Source organism: Dermacentor albipictus, chromosome 1 (genome assembly GCF_038994185.2).
Source record: "Dermacentor albipictus isolate Rhodes 1998 colony chromosome 1, USDA_Dalb.pri_finalv2, whole genome shotgun sequence".
NCBI classification, from domain to species: domain Eukaryota; kingdom Metazoa; phylum Arthropoda; class Arachnida; order Ixodida; family Ixodidae; genus Dermacentor; species Dermacentor albipictus.
The window spans coordinates 233,121,231-233,137,505 of record NC_091821.1 but is presented as its reverse complement, the minus strand read 5'-3'; the positions used below and the strand labels follow the sequence as shown (position 1 = coordinate 233,137,505).

The 16,275-nt window shown below is 51.2% G+C and overlaps 2 protein-coding genes across 3 annotated transcripts in view; one reads left to right on the top strand and one right to left on the bottom strand.

Moving 5' to 3' along the window:
• Positions 1–12,720, top strand: part of LOC135897266 (uncharacterized) — a 71,952-nt gene extending 59,232 nt beyond the window's left edge. The window contains exons 3-4 of the mRNA XM_065425860.2: positions 7,200–7,466; positions 10,409–12,720. Coding sequence (XP_065281932.1) covers positions 7,200–7,466; positions 10,409–12,225 — 2,084 coding nt within the window. The 3' untranslated portion in view covers positions 12,226–12,720. The remainder of the gene's footprint in view (positions 1–7,199; positions 7,467–10,408) is intronic.
• Positions 1–16,275, bottom strand: part of Rab3GAP1 (RAB3 GTPase activating protein subunit 1) — a 310,097-nt gene that overhangs the window by 107,448 nt on the left and 186,374 nt on the right. The window lies entirely within an intron of this gene.

The window sequence follows — 16,275 nt, the reverse complement described above, 5'->3', positions numbered from 1 at the left end:
GCGACACAGCACTGCCGTACAAACATGTCTGACTTGAAGAAATAAAGGGGGAGAGGGAGGAAAGAAAGTAGTGTTCCAAGAAAAAGGCGAAAATATGTTCACTTTTGCAGTTCACTTGAAGGTTAAATATCTGCGCTGTGAAAAACATTACAATCGAAAAAAAGTAGTGCAGAACACTGCGTAATCCAGAGATGGTTGAAAGTGATATGTTGTTATGGAATTCCAACCGGTGCCACCAGTGTTACGACATCCAACCGGTGCCAGCAGTGTTACGAACTTTCACCGCTGCACCAGGGTTTCGACCTCCCACCCGGTGCCACCAGTGTTACGAACTTGCACCGCTGCACCACGATAACGGCTTTGTGGTCCCGTAGCGCTCGTCACCCGTTTCGTGACAGAGCGTTGGTAGCGAAGACTCCGAGCCTGGCGTCGATGAGAATAACAAAAGGGACTTTATACATTATATACAGGTTATCATACAGGACAGAAACGGATCGGCACTGGGGCCGAGAGCTCACACAAACGCGACTGTTCTCGCACGACGGCGTCCGGCGAAAACGCGTGACACATCTCACCCCAGTCGGGAGCGACCCTCTCTCCAGGTGGGGTCAGCGGATCCTGTTTTTCCAGGCGGCGTCTCGCTGCTTTTATAATCCCCGAGGCCCATTGTCACTCAAACGGCCCAATACAAAGTCAGCACACGACGGTCGTCCGAGGGGTCCAACCAGCGACCGCGCTGGCCACCCGGTTCAAAGTTCGCGCGCGCGGTGTCCTCCAGGCAAGGGAGGTGCGGCGCCGGACTGTCGGGCACACGCGAACACGTTTGAACACGCTGCTTCGCCGAGGCTTCTCCCGCACGAAGGCGCAGCCTCTTGACTGGTGAAGGGAGAATTGTGGCGCTCGCAGGATAGATTCTGCATCTTGCAGATTCGGGATCCGGGCTTGTGGTAATGGCACAACAGCATCCCCGCCCTCAGATAAGGCGCCGGGAAGACGAGCTGCCTCCACGTGGCTCGGATGCCAGGCGCGCACGTTCGTCAGGCTCGTCCTAGTTGACGTCCAGTGTCGGGACGCCAGGTAACCTCACGTGCCCAGGTCCGACTCGCCAGGACAGGAGCTCTGCTCACCACGTCGTCGCCAAGGCACCTTGACCAGCTCCGCTCGGGTCGTTCCTAAGACCTTGCTTCTCGCCACTGGTCCCGCTTGGTCGTTCTGCAGCTTGCAAAACCGACCGGCAAAAGGCAACACCCAACACGAACAAGTGCCCTCTGTCTCCCGTCAAACACCAGACAAGGCCATAATTCAAATCAACCTAACTAAATTGTTTTCCCCTTTTTTCTCCCGCTGCAACAGGAGGCAGGTGTACGATCCAGTACACAAGGCTCAAACAACCAGTTTTCAAATTATCAACGCAACAAAATAGAAACAATTATTAATCAGCAATAATAATGACAAATAGAATGGTCCCCTTGAAATCGCTTTGGACCGAAAACATACTTCTGAGGAAGCAAATGAGGTCATTCATTTTTCCCGGCGATATTTTCGCGGAATCCGAAGCTGCTTATATTTGCGACCCTGCTTATCCGTGTAGCGGCGGCACCATAAGCCAGATTCCTTGCCAAATGAAACCCCCTTTTCTTTCACTCCCCGTTTGACGCTCTTCCTCAGATCGGCTAGTGAACAATCTTCCTGTTGTTCGCGAATCCGAGTTTCCCTTTCAACTGCAGCCTGCTCCTGCCAGCTGGCGGAAACCGGAGCGAGTGTGGAGCCCGCGTCGCCTAATTGCGGCGTCGCGTCTCTATCGCGGCTAGCACTGCACGCGTCACTCCCACTCACCTCCAGGACCCGCTCGCCTAGGCCAGCCTCCGAGCTCTGCCTCTCCCGTGACTGCTCGCCACTCAAGTTACCGTGATCGGTCCGTGTGCCGCACCGCCTTTCGCTCACCGACGCTAAGTCAAGTTCCCTCGACAGCGGGCGCGCTTTGGATCGCGTGGGGGCCATGTACGCCACGTCGGCAAAGAATGATTTGCCCTGATCCCTCAGCAGCTGCTCCGAGCTATTGGAGAAGAGGTAGGAAAATTGCTCCGGGAGGGCGGCTGACACAGCGGCTTCGGTGTTAAGTTTTCCAAACTCTCCTTCAATGATAACCGTTGCGATCGGTAAACAGACACTCTCCTTCTCGGCCACTTGCCGTATCCTAACGCACTCTCCCGTAAAATTACTCGAGGAGACGAAAGACGGGTGAACAACGTCCATAGTTGCTGCAGAGTCCCGAAGTGCACGGCACTTCTTGCCGTTTACCTTAATTTCCTGCACATAGGGCTCCAATAGACGTATGTTTTTGTGAGTTTCCTGTATCGTTGCAAACGCAATTCTCTCTGGGCAGCTTGCAGCGATGTGCCCTTGCTTTTTGCAATTGTAGCAGGTTAACGGTCTCCGTTTTTCAAAAGAACGCGTCATTTCGTTTCGCTGTTTCGGACCATCGTCATCATTCTGAGATGCATTCTGTCCATCCCTTACAGTTTCTTTGGGAAGGGACTCGTCGTCCCGAAACTCGCGACGCGTGATTTCCTTCCGTTCGTCGGGCTTCCCGTAAAACCCATCTCTTCTATCTGCTTTGTCTATGCGCACTGCCTTGCTGTGCAAGCTGCGGCGGGTGTAATACTCTTCCGCTAACTCTGCTGCCTTGTTTAGCTTAACCTCATTTAGCCTATCTTGCAGCCAGAGCCGGACATCCTCATCAATGCAACGGTAGAACTGCTCCAACGCGATGCATTCGACAATTTTGTCGCGGTCGTCGTAAACCTCTTCGCCCTTCAGCCATTCCACCAAGTCGGCTTTTAGACGAAACGCGAAGTCAACATTCGACTCCTTACCCTTTTTTGCATACCGGAACCTCTGCCGGAAAGCTTCGGGCGACAATTTGTACTTCCGCAGTAGCGCTTCCTTCACATCACTGTAGCTCTCAAACGCCTCTTTCGATAAGCAAGTTATTACGTCTGATGCCTCCCCAGGAAGCAACGCTAACAGATTCTGTGCCCAAAGGGATCGCTCAATGCTATTCCGTTCACACACGTGCTCAAATTTCACGAGGTATTTGGCCATATCCTCTCCGACGACAAAGGGTGGAAGTTGATCGCGTATTCTTGGAACATTAGAAGTGAGACTAGGCGCTGGCGAGCTATTTCGGGTCTCCAACTCTTTCATTTTAAGCTCGTGCTCACGAATCTCTCTCCTTTCCTCCTCCTCGCGACGTTGCTGTTCTCTCCTTTCCTCCTTTTCCTCCTCGCGACGTTGCTGTTCTCTCCTTTCCTGCTCGCAACGTTCCTTCTCCCTCTTTTCCTCCTCGCGACGTTCATTGATACCCGCCAAGGCCTCTGCGGCTTCCTCAGCCGTTACGTCCCCAGTCCTCATGACCTCAAGGATCGCATTCTTTCTTTTGGTTGAGCCCAACTCAATGCCCAACTCCTCACAAATTTCGAGAAGTTCCTTCACCTTGTACTTCTCCATCGTTCACACTGTCCTCCTGCTGTTTACCCTTTTTGAATATACCTGCCGTACGCTACTATAACACTACTAGTAAGACATATGCAAGTATTTCACACACTGCCCTGTTTACCCCCTCAGCATCCCCTAGTTTTCAAAACACTCTTACTAGGCTTGAAACACACAAGGTTATCACAATGCAACACCAAATCCTTCCCTAAGCTACTATAACCTGTGTCAGAGAAAGTCTGGTGTTAGAGGTAAACTTCAGGCACTCACCGCGCCGAGGTAGCTGATGCCGGTCAATCCCGTAGCTGCCATCCAGTGTTATGGAATCCAACCGGTGCCACCAGTGTTACGACATCCAACCGGTGCCAGCAGTGTTACGAACTTTCACCGCTGCACCAGGGTTTCGACCTCCCACCCGGTGCCACCAGTGTTACGAACTTGCACCGCTGCACCACGATAACGGCTTTGTGGTCCCGTAGCGCTCGTCACCCGTTTCGTGACAGAGCGTTGGTAGCGAAGACTCCGAGCCTGGCGTCGATGAGAATAACAAAAGGGACTTTATACATTATATACAGGTTATCATACAGGACAGAAACGGATCGGCACTGGGGCCGAGAGCTCACACAAACGCGACTGTTCTCGCACGACGGCGTCCGGCGAAAACGCGTGACACATCTCACCCCAGTCGGGAGCGACCCTCTCTCCAGGTGGGGTCAGCGGATCCTGTTTTTCCAGGCGGCGTCTCGCTGCTTTTATAATCCCCGAGGCCCATTGTCACTCAAACGGCCCAATACAAAGTCAGCACACGACGGTCGTCCGAGGGGTCCAACCAGCGACCGCGCTGGCCACCCGGTTCAAAGTTCGCGCGCGCGGTGTCCTCCAGGCAAGGGAGGTGCGGCGCCGGACTGTCGGGCACACGCGAACACGTTTGAACACGCTGCTTCGCCGAGGCTTCTCCCGCACGAAGGCGCAGCCTCTTGACTGGTGAAGGGAGAATTGTGGCGCTCGCAGGATAGATTCTGCATCTTGCAGATTCGGGATCCGGGCTTGTGGTAATGGCACAACAATGTCCTGAAATACAACATATTTGGACCATCGCTTATCCACGGACACACCTTGTCTCTCTTACACACACGCGCACTTAGACGGAGAGTCTTTCCCGACGCACCGCAACGTTAAAATTTGAAATTACCTATTTCCAGCAGTAGGTGTTCACTGTTGGTTGTTGATCTACGCAATTATTTGACCTGAGCGAATGATATTCGCGCTTGCGAGCAGGACCACCAATAGCAGCCCGACGGCTTTAACGTCTCGGGACCAACTCCGATTTCCCCATTCAAATATATGTAAAACGCAGAAATGCTTTTGAGACAACCGCAGGACCGATTTGAATGAAGTTTGTTGAATTTGAGAGAGAAAGTTAAATTCTAGTGACTGGACTGGAATTTTTGATTTAGGGCCTAGAATTTTTTCACAATGACTGCAGAAAATCAGTGTAGAAACAGATTTCGCAACTTTGTAAACTGCACTCGTCAGAGCGTCGAAGGCGGACAAATTTGAATGGCTCAATGTTGCCATTATTATTATAGTTACAGGCGGCAGAACCTGCGCATGACCTTTTATCCCAAGTGATGATTTTGTTGCTATCCGCCTTTCCTAAACCTCAGCACATGAAGTGCCAAGCGCTAAAGACCTCAACTGTTCATCAGCAGACGTGCACTCATGATCGATTTCAGGACATCGCACAACTTGGGAACAATAACGATGCGAACGGAATAGCACGATGAGCATTGGCCTCGTCGACCTTCGTGGGCGGCGGCCCCGCAGCACATAAGTTCAGTCAGCTGTTCGCATGTCACCGAGCGCAAACCTGGACAGACCGTGTCCGATCGCAGTGCACGAAAGGGGGGGCCCCCGCATGTTCCGAGACGTCTGAAGACACCAATTCGTCATCGGAAGCTAGATGCCAGTCACGGAAGGCACGCTTGTTCTGAAACCCTCGCGCAAAGACGGGGGGAAACGAGAACCGTCGTCCCCGAGGGGCGCACGCTTTAGTCGGACGCGAACAGCACAGCTAGGCTGCATTACGCAACTGCTTTAACCTGCTTTTCTCCTGCCATAACAGCAGGAGCGGCCCTTTGTTTCGTTTTTCTTCTTCGCTCCGCAACCGGTTCGCGCGACAAACTACAGGCTACATTACAAAGGACCGTCGACCGGCTGCGTGCCTTTGCTTTCTTTCGCCTCAACAACGAAGAAGCAAACACACGGGCCGAGCACGCCCCGAATGCGCCCACTCCCGAGACAGCCGCGGCAGGCATCATTTTTTTTCTCTCCTTTGGCATCCCTCTGGCTTGCCGCCGTGGAAGCATTCTTTACTTATCTCGCTTTTGCTCCCGCCCTCAGCTATACCCTGCTGTTGCTTAACCGTCGTTCTATGGTTCCATATCGTTTATAAGCAGCTGAAGTGATGTCCAGTATGTATATCCTTGTTCTGCAGTCAGAAAAATGTATAGGCGTACGCGCAATGGCATAATGTTAATTCACTTGCCAAAAAATAAGATTTAGTAACGTTTCGACAATTCGGTCAACTTTTAAAGCAGGCCGAAACATCCTACATTAGGTGAAATGTGGGTGTTAGTTAAACCATGCGACCGGGAAGGTTCCGTGTACAGCGCATGGCCATGTTCGTGTAATTGGGAAATTAGCAATTCCATCAAAGCGGTGTATCCCTGGAAAAAAAGCGCAGCTGCGCCTTCGGGAGAGCGTTCGCGCCTAACGCGTGGAGAGGGAAAAAAGAGAAAAAGACGCAGAAAGCAAATGGGTAGGCATCAACTTCAACGTCGACATCCACGTCGATACTGGCTTCGCACTACGCAGACACATTTTGCTTGTGGAGACAGGCCACGCATACAGTGCTCGTTAGTCTATCGCGGCGTGCCGGGCAGTCGCATCTGTGTGTTGTGGAAAAGCATGCGCCTCATATCCGCGGTGAAGACTTAATCGCGTAGCATAAGTCGGTGAAGATAAGCTCTCGCCTGCACTTCTTTGCTGTTATGAGCTGTCTCGCTGCATCTTGTTTCCTACTTCTTTTTCGAGAGCGATCCCCAACCTTTGTTACGCTAAGCACGAGGTCGCGGGATCAAATCCCGGCCACGGCGGCCGCATTTCGATGGGGGCGAAATGCAAGAACACCTGTGGTACTATATTTACGTGCACGCTAAAGGATCCCAGGTGGACAAAATTAATCCGGAGTCCCCCACTACGGCGTGCCTCACAATCAGATCGTGGTTTCGGCACGTAAAACCACATAATTTGCTTATTTTTTTTATCCTCAGCCTTCTTAGATGGCCAACTGCATTCGCTTCGCTTTTTTTTTCCGCCTTTCCCTAATTTCCGCAGACCTTAGGGAATGTAGACTTGCGTTCACAATCATGCCTTCGCTTTAGAAACAAGTAAAAAAAACATGTAATCAACATCGCCGTCAGTACTGACCCAGTTATCCCTGTCATTCGTGTGCGGAAAAAACCGGGATCCGTTCGAGATAACAATAAAGCGTCTGTCGCGAAACAAAGCACATAAACGCAAAGTGGAAGACGTAGTTAACGCAGAGCATTCCTGCAACCAATTCTGCGTTATGTTACCAGACGGTCCCGAATTCAGTGTCGGTACGCGCGCGACCCACCGCGCATCTGCTGGTACTGCAGGTAACCCGATGCGGTGCGACTGCGGGGCGCTGTGGCTGCGAGAGCTGCAGTCTGGACCGGCGCCTCGCGTACGGCTGCCGCCGTGCGCCAGCCCCGAAGCATACCGGGGCCGCTCGCTGAGCTCCATCACGCCCGAGGCACTGTGCTGGCACGGCAACCTGACGCGCCTCTACGGGTACCGCCTGCGGGGATTCAGCGAGCACGCGCTGCTCGCGCTCACCAGCCTAGAGACCAGCCTCACGGTCACCTGGAGCGTCGCCAACAAAGGTATGCATGGGCGTGCAAAGGATTCGCGATGAGAGGAAGCCTCGTTTCGCACTCGTGGTACAGTTTAACACCTGCATAGGCTCGTGTTCTTCGAGAGCAGCTTCCGAGATTATGAAGTCACACTTCTAACAAATTCTGAAAATGGTTAAGTTATAGGCTGGGCCCACACTTCGCGCACGGTGGGCTCGTGCCAGCTACAAACAACGCACAGACACTCCACCACTTTGTGGACACCCCAATTAACTAAAGACAGGTGACAACGTAACGTACGTTGTTTCGGGTGCGGGTACACTTTGGTATCATGTTGTTAATTGTAATACATGTCATGTTATAAACACTTATTCTCGGGTCTTAGCTTAGTCAACATTATTAACTGTGCCATAGCATGACGCGTCACTTCCTTTCACGGAGTGATCACTTTTTTTGCGCAAGCTGTCTAGTTCACAGCATCGACGACGAAAGTGTCATGCTTGTCTCCTCAGCGTCGACAGGCATACTAGCTCCGTTGGCTGCTGTGAGGCGGCAAAAAAAAAAAAAAAAAAAAAAGACAGGGGCTAACCGCACGGCTACAACTGTGGAACACATGGGGCGCGGACAGAAGACTCGACTCTGAGGACGTGAGGAAACGCGTGTGCAGTGTTCTGCGTTTCCTGAAATGCGCAGTAGCACGCGCAACACTTCGTAAACCTATTATATATACGCCACGCCGTTTGAAGGGTGCTCATTTGAGTGTGGGGTGTCCGCACCGTGTTTGGAGCAGGAGAAACCGGTGGTTCTGCTCACTCCACTGCCTTTCACCTTCAGGAAGTCTTGGCTATACGGTGCCGGAGAGTCTAAATTCGCATGGGGCGCCAAGCGCAGCGTGACTTCGTTTTCTATCAGCCTCCACGTTCATGCTGTGCCGAAGTCAATGACCTGTCGCCACGATTTTGTCATACTTTCGGCACTAGTGGCAAAAGGAAAAATCAGTTTACACAAGATGCACCTCAAATAAGCTTCAGCGTATAGAATGTTGAAGCACTTGCGCTTTTCTGTCTGTATTTATCTACCTCGATCAACATGTGAGTTACGTTCTTAACCGCTCTTTCAAATGTCACCGAAATATTCCATCTGAGGGAAACTTCCACCCGCATACCTGCGCAAAAATATCCAGACAACAAGGTTCGTCGCACACGTCACCGCGAAACAACAGAGGCAGTCGCAACAGGCAGAATAAAGTGTAAAACTTTGTAGGCTAAACAGGCGGAAAGACCAGACACTCGAGCAGGCAGGGCTGGACGAAGCAAGCGCGGGACCGCAGCTACCCACAAGGGTGTCCATCAAGCTCTCTCGATGGGCCACGATGCGGCAGCCCAGTTCGAGCCGCCACGCGTCGCAGAGAAGCTCTGCGAACAGTTCGTACGACTCCGCGCACATTATATCAGCGGCGGCTCTCGTCTCCTGCACAGTGTGCGGCGCGAAGAGGAGCGGCGGCAATTACGCGCCGCCGCCCAGCGGCCCCTCGCCGTCGCCAGCATGCTAAGCGGGCCGAGACAATGTAGAGCGCTGCGCACCCGCTCCCCTGGGCCAAGGGCGCGCCGGCGCTCTCATTAGCGGGCGGGCGGACCGACTCGAGGAGCGCGAGGTTTTGTCATCCCCGCGGCGAAACGCTCTCCGTGCGCGCGTCCCTTACGTGAACTCCGAGAGGCTCTGCCGATCAATCAAGTGCATCGCGGAGGCACCACCACTTCACCATTAAGCACCCCTCCCCCCACCACGCGTAAGTGGCTGCAGGCGAAGGAGGAAGGCCAGCAATCTGATTCCGTATACCGCGGATCCCTATAGCAACACTGTGCGCTTCTCGCGCAAACGCGATCAGTTCTGATGGAGCGTGCACAGTGAAAGGTCTATGGTCACGAAACTCGGCGATTGAAGTCTTAGACTGCATTCTCAGGAGAGGAAGAAACGTCGGCAATGCTGTGAGTAATAAAAGAACTTCGCCCCTCTCAACCTTTAAACTTAATGTCTAGGACGGCGCCATGCGCACAAAAAGAAACCAATAGTGTTCTTAACGTACATAGGTAGCTACTCTCTTTTCCTCGGCCCGCTACATCGCAAGGGTAGCAGAACCGTATGGTGATGCCCTCAGTGTATGACGTTTGATTTTTCTTAAGCTAAATAAGTGCCGGCTATCCCACTTTTCAGTAGTAAAGTGGCGCTTCGATCAAGTGTCGTTATTGCACGTCAGAAGAAACACGCAGGTACTTCCGACAAGCACCTAGTGAGTTGAACACGGGACAATGGGGCGCGTAACACCTCAGCAAACGCAAGAACGGCGATCAATCACACGTTTCTAAAGCGATCCGGACGGCACACAGGAAATTGTGATCACGCAATCCTTTCGAAGGACCAATCGAGTGCCTATTGAAACCACTAACGGGCAGGCAATTTTCTTCAAGAAGTTCACCGCCTTTAAACGCAACTTCTATAGAGGTAGAGTTCGCCAAATAAATTCGAGTATATATAGAATGCGCGTCGCTGGAGGTTTTCGTTGCGTGATACTGCTCGCATAAACTGAAAACAAACCACAACCCCAATACGCCAAGATTTCAGGAGACACCGCCAAGTAAGGAGAGACTAAACACACAAAAGAGAAGGGCGTCCTAACGATGCAATGTTCGGTTAGATATATAATGTTCGCAGGATCTGAACACTCTTCACCTTAAATCATATGATAAGATTAAAACGTACATCGTCTATTGCATTTTGGTGAAGCTGTCTGGATCACAAAAACAAGCAAATAAACTAACAAATAAAGAAGATTCTGCGAGCATCGCTCATCGCCAGAAATTCACAGCTTCTATATCGTCTCGCCATTTGGGCTGGATCAGCGTTTAATGTGTGAGACGTAGTTATTTCTCTCAGTAGAAGTGTGTGACACGCGTCTGCATTTACTGGTGCAGGTCTGCGCTGGACGTTGCTGTACCGAAAGGAAAGCAGCAGCCCATACATGATGACTGCCCATCCTCGAGGCCGGGAGGGCACGCACACGACGGGCGACGAGGCCGTCTTCACGGACATCATCGGCGGCCTGCAGCCGGACACGGCGTACGTCGTGTGCGTCGGCATCCAGCAGCAGTCGCCACCGTTAGTGCCGTACCTCATGGACCCCAAGAAGTGCCGCACTGGTCGCACCAGGCGCCAGGCGGCGCCCGCGACCCAGCTGCCCACGTCAGTAGTCACTGTCAACCTGCAGGTGACGTCACCGCTGCCGCACCAGAAGAAAGCGCGTACCATACTGCTCGCCATGCGGTCTTCCGTTAGGTCGGTCACTGTGCGCTGGAGGGTGTCCGCCCTGCAAGGGCTTTCAAAGCGCTCCGTGCTCGCCAAGGTGACTGAAGAACAAGTTTTGCCACGCGAGTGGGTCATCCTAGTCAGGAAGTTCGGAAGCCACAACTTCACGGAAATACAAATATCCGACAGCAACGGCGACGGCAAATACAACAGCACTTATTCATACACGGTTTCCGACCTAGATCCCTCCACAGCGTACGACATATGCCTGATCGCAATGGATTCCGTGCTCGACGACAATATGGATCAAGTGCCCGGCTATACAAAGCAGGTTCCTAGCCACCTATTGTCAGTAGCGAAGACAGACGACGGTCAGCTTACAATGACCTGCAAGGAAACAACCACCAAGTCCGCCAACGAAGCTATTCCAATTAAAACCATTGCGGTTGTAACCACAGTATCGACAACCACCACAGCCGTTGTGGTGGCTCTTATCTGCTGCTGCTTTCCGCGAAAGACTTTCGGAAACTGCTTTCGGAAAGTCAAAAACAAGCTGAAGCCTGCTGACGCCGCAAACCGTGGTACCCCAGAAAAGGACAACTCGTACCACAGCAGCGACAACTCTGTAAAGTTGCTAGTGCCAGTGCACAACTCGGCTTACGAAGACACGGAGCCAATGGTAGATTCTCGCCGCCAAACATGCAACAGTACCATCAGGTCAAGGCCCAGGAGTTTGCCGGAAACGCCACACACACCGCCGCCACCACGCTCCCCGCTCCCACCACCACCGCCGCCCCCTCCTCCTCCTCCACCGCCGTCCTCGACACAGAAGTCCGCCAACTTGCAATACTCACCGTGGGAGGACCTGACCATAACACGCAAGCCACCGCGACGTGTTAAATCGGAGCACTTCGCCAATTCTGTGCCCTATTTACAGCCAAAACAGACAACGACGCAATACGCCAACTACTTGTCATTGACGAAAAGCCACTCGACCAACGAAGAAGGCGCTTACATGACGCCAACTGCAGCGTTCGCCTTGGGACAGGGTTATCTCAACTCGAATTGCATCCAGTACCTCGACGGGAAGAAAGTGCAGGTGTACTCGTGCGGCTCTAAGACACTGCCCAAGAGTTGCCTGCGGTCGTCATCGCGGAAGCGGCGCGCCAAGGCGAACAACTTCTTCCAAAGCAGGTACAGTCCCTCCGTGAAGAAAAAGGAGAGAGAAAAAACGCCGCCACCCATCCCAAGGTCGTCGACCACGCCTCGGAGGGACACAATAGGCAGGTCGAGCCAGAGGCTCAGCTTCCGGACGTTCGGCAAGAGCTCCCGGGACGAGGGGGAGACCAAGACGAGCCAAACCCTCCCGCGAACAAAGACCGACTCGGCGTCGCTCTTCGGTCCCGCGCCCGGTGCGAGCGTCAGGTCTTCCAGCAGTCGGCCAGGTACCGCCAGCGACTGCGAAGTCTTCATCGAGCACGTCTAGGCCACCTCGTCGAGACATTCGCTCCAAGACAATGGAACGATTCGCCAGCGTACACGCCGCAGAAAAACAATGAGCTCGGTGCGAATCACGCAGTCTCGAAGGGCATAAACGGGAGTGGCAGTGGCAACCCAGCACCGTGGCGGATAAGCGGCCGAGTTCAGTGACCCTGTGCGCGCTCGCAAGCTCAGGCACGACGGAGGTCCAAGTGGTCGCGGAGGCCCAGCTACGCGCACATTCGTCCCGGTCCCTGCGACGTCGCACGTGCGCGCCTAGCAAGTGGACGTTTCCTGTGAATGAGCTGGCTGCGGGTCTGCAAGGAAAATACTTTGGACAATGCGGGTCTACGAAGGTGTTTATGCCAGAGACTGTTCCATGGACAAATGCCGAGTAATTGCTCTACATTGACCTGTATATCTTTCATTCCCATGTGACGGACCAGCGCGTACACACGCAGTTGATAGTAATAAAGTATGTGTGTGTTTTTTTTCCCTAAAACAGCGAACCATTTAAGAGATTTCATAGCGTTGTTCGGGCAAGGAAAGGGCGCATGAAAGCGAAAATTCGCTTAGAGAGAGAAAGCACAAACAGGAAACGCAAAGGGAGGTCGATCAGATTAGTATCCGAAGTTTAATATTGCTCTTCAAAGGCGCTCAGCAACCGCGCAAGGTGCTAAGTGACCACGCGGAAGACGACTATAGAGAACAAGTGTAAAGGACGACGGAGGATCAACTGCAGGTGGGGAAAAATAATGCAATACGTCCTATACTTTTACAGCAATAACCTCATGCTTAAGAGTACTAATGTTTCCTACAAGGCTATGTTACAGAAAACGTAAGCTGGTCCGGACAATTACATTTCCACAGCCTTTGCCGAATATGACCAGACCACTTTTCCCTTGATTAGACAGCATTCCTCTGTCCAATCAAGTCCGCTGGGGCCAATGCGGCTCCTAATCCTATGCGTAACGTACAACGCTGTGATGACGGCGCTTACCATAACATCTACATCACCTGTAGAAACTCGTGTGGCACTCCGAATAACGCTGCGGTAACGCGAAGTGAACCGCACAGTTTTAGCACGAATTGGAGGTTGATATATCCCGCTCAAATAGTTTAACAAATCTTTAAAACTATTTTAAGAGCGAGCGAGATGTAATTTCGATAGCCAAGGAGAATGCACGTTTCCTCTGACGAATGCGTTTACGTCAAGTGCAATGTGTAGGGGCTGCCCATTCACTGGCCTTCGCTATTACAAGTGTTCCAACTGTATTATTAAATTTAAATGAATGAAAGCAGTGCCTCCTGATAGAAGACTACAACATGAAGCGACGCTCGGATCTGAGGAAAAGAAGGCCGCAGGCCACAGAAAGGGGGAGACGTAGTGACAGGGTCAGCACCCGGCAAGCCGCATGCGCGACACTCAAGGACGTTTTCGAAAGCAGCGGACGGAGTGTATGCATCAAGTTGCGTGCGATGCCACGAAAGGTCGTTGGCAAGCTTCGCCCACATTTTGTTCCTCTGAACAAGCGACGGAACAGCGATAGACTCCAACAAATCGAGACGTTTGCACGTGGCACCCGCAGGCGACATAATTTGGGGGAAAGACAAAGGTATTGCATAAGAAAATGCTTTCCAAGGACCGGAAGGCTTTCTTGAGCGTACGATAGCTTTTTTTTTTTGCGTCATCCTTCTCTTTTTCTTATTCCCTGGCATTCATTGCATGGCCGCAGAATAGTAGACCTATCCACCGAAAGGTGAAACACTTGCGATGCCCACGCCCTTTCCTGGTTCAAGATTTTCCACCCCTTTTTGGACAGTAAGACCCACCAACTGGAAGATGGAACTGCTAAAATGTCTTCCTGTGCACCCAAAACCTCCACCAACTATACAAACATTATTTATACAGGAATTTGCAGGCCAGCAAGAGCTACGATATAAGCATGGTGTATTGTTCGAAGGCTTCACCGGTATCCGCGCGCTGAGCGTTATGATGAGGCTAAAGGGAAGTTTGTCTTAGAACGCGAAGTATTCAAAAATACTAGGGAGACAATTAGGTATATCTTGTCTGAAGGCCATTAGCCATCTAAAGGTAGATAGAAATGTTGCCGGTCTTCATGATGCCTCAGGCTTTAAATATATAAATTGGAAAATAAATATCGACGTATTGTACGTAACCAAGTGGAGATGAGAAATTTGCTGGCGGACGAGTAGTTGAGAAACGCCACGACAGGACGTTTAGTAAATCGTCATAATGATGCAGACGTATATACACATCTAATCGGTGAGGCTTGGCACGGTGAACGTCAATAAAAGAGCATTAGGCACTTCAACAGAATGTGTTTGTTGGGCTACAAACAGTGAAAAATGGCGACGGTCAGACGCCGTAACTTCATCAATATGACGAACTGGACGAGTTATGTGAATTCATTGTTATGAAGAGTGCGAAGGTCAAGGCTAACAACAGCCGGGTTCCCCGTTGCTGTTTTTGGGACGAATATGCTACAGAATCATCCGCAAGACTAAGGTCTAGGAATGCCGCAGAGCAGGCGGCCGACCGAAGAGGCAAAAAAAAAGTATCCTGTCTTCCGTGTATGCGCGTTGTTTTAGGCACAGATTGAAAAAATATGGCAAGCACGCCGCGTTTAGTGCGCGCAACGAGTTAAAAAAAGCATGCGCAGCATGCGCTGACAAAAGTTGGCACACGCACTGGCGTAAGCTCTATGAGCAGCAACATCAATAATAATAATAATAATAATAATAATAATAATAATAATAATAATAATAATAATAATAATAATAATAATAATAATAATAACAACTCCTTCATGAATTTAATTATTTCCATACCGCTAGATGTGCGTATTTTCGATGCTTTTACATCTTATCGTTATATTTCAAGACGCATTAGTCGCACCGTATACAGTCATACACTAAATTGTTTCCTGATAATTGGTCTTTTGAATGAAAGTAAAACTGAAATTATTGCCCGGAGAGTTATCGATAATTTTTATGTGAAACTTCAAAGAAGCACCCCAAGGTGCATGAATGAAAGCAATTATTTGCCATGTTTAGTATAAGTACTGAGAGCAAAAAAAGAAAAGGAAAAGAAAAAAAAATCTGAAATACACAAAAATATGCACCTTGCTCCTATTTCCCAACTGCTGTAAGTTATACAAAAAAAAGATAGTATGCAGATTTGGTGGCGTGAATATTGACCACAGTACGATGTCCATGCTATGAGGTAAATCTGTGGCTTGGCAGATGCAAAACAAGTAAGCGCCTATTGTGCAGGGAGCGCTCGTTTTTTACTCACTTCCTTTTTTTTATTATTATTTACTGCATTTCTTTAGGCTCACGAGGCAATGGTTGGCTGGTTCAGGTGAATGCACAAGCCTCCTAATACTTGATTATTTTGTTTGATCAGCTTCGCTGCGCATGCAGCTGGTGTAGTCGTGCCCCTTGGCCTGGCGCTGGAGCCTTCAGGTATTTGTACAGCAGGCGTACATTACTGTTGTTAGATATGGAGCTGGTTCCTGCGATTACTTCGAGTTCCCCAGACCACATCGGATTGCAGCACAGCTAATTGAGGAATGCAGAAGCAGGAAAGCGCATTCCAGAGAAGCGGCCGAGCAAACAAGTTTGAGGCAACAAGTTTACGTGCCAACAAGTTTGTGCGCCGCCGGGGTTAGCAGGTGGGCATCCGACAATGAAGCAGGTGCACGAGCGCCCCCCCCGCTCCTTCTCCAGCCTACAAGTGGTTTGCCAGTCTGCGTGGCAAGACCGCAGAGAGCCCCGACAGGTGTGCCACGCGACACGGGCGCCTACCATTGGCTGCAAGTGGCGTCATCGGAGTGGACTCTCCCATTGGTCAAACATGACGTGACTTGCAGTGCTCGAAGGGCTTATAAGAAGCCTTCCAGAGAGACCTGAGGATTCTGGGACATGCCCTGATTCCCTGATTCACCTCTCTCGAACTTCTTGCCGCGGGCCGCAGCGTCCGAGTTGCTGCCGGCCCGTAATGTCTGCACGACTGGTACTTGACGCTCACGTC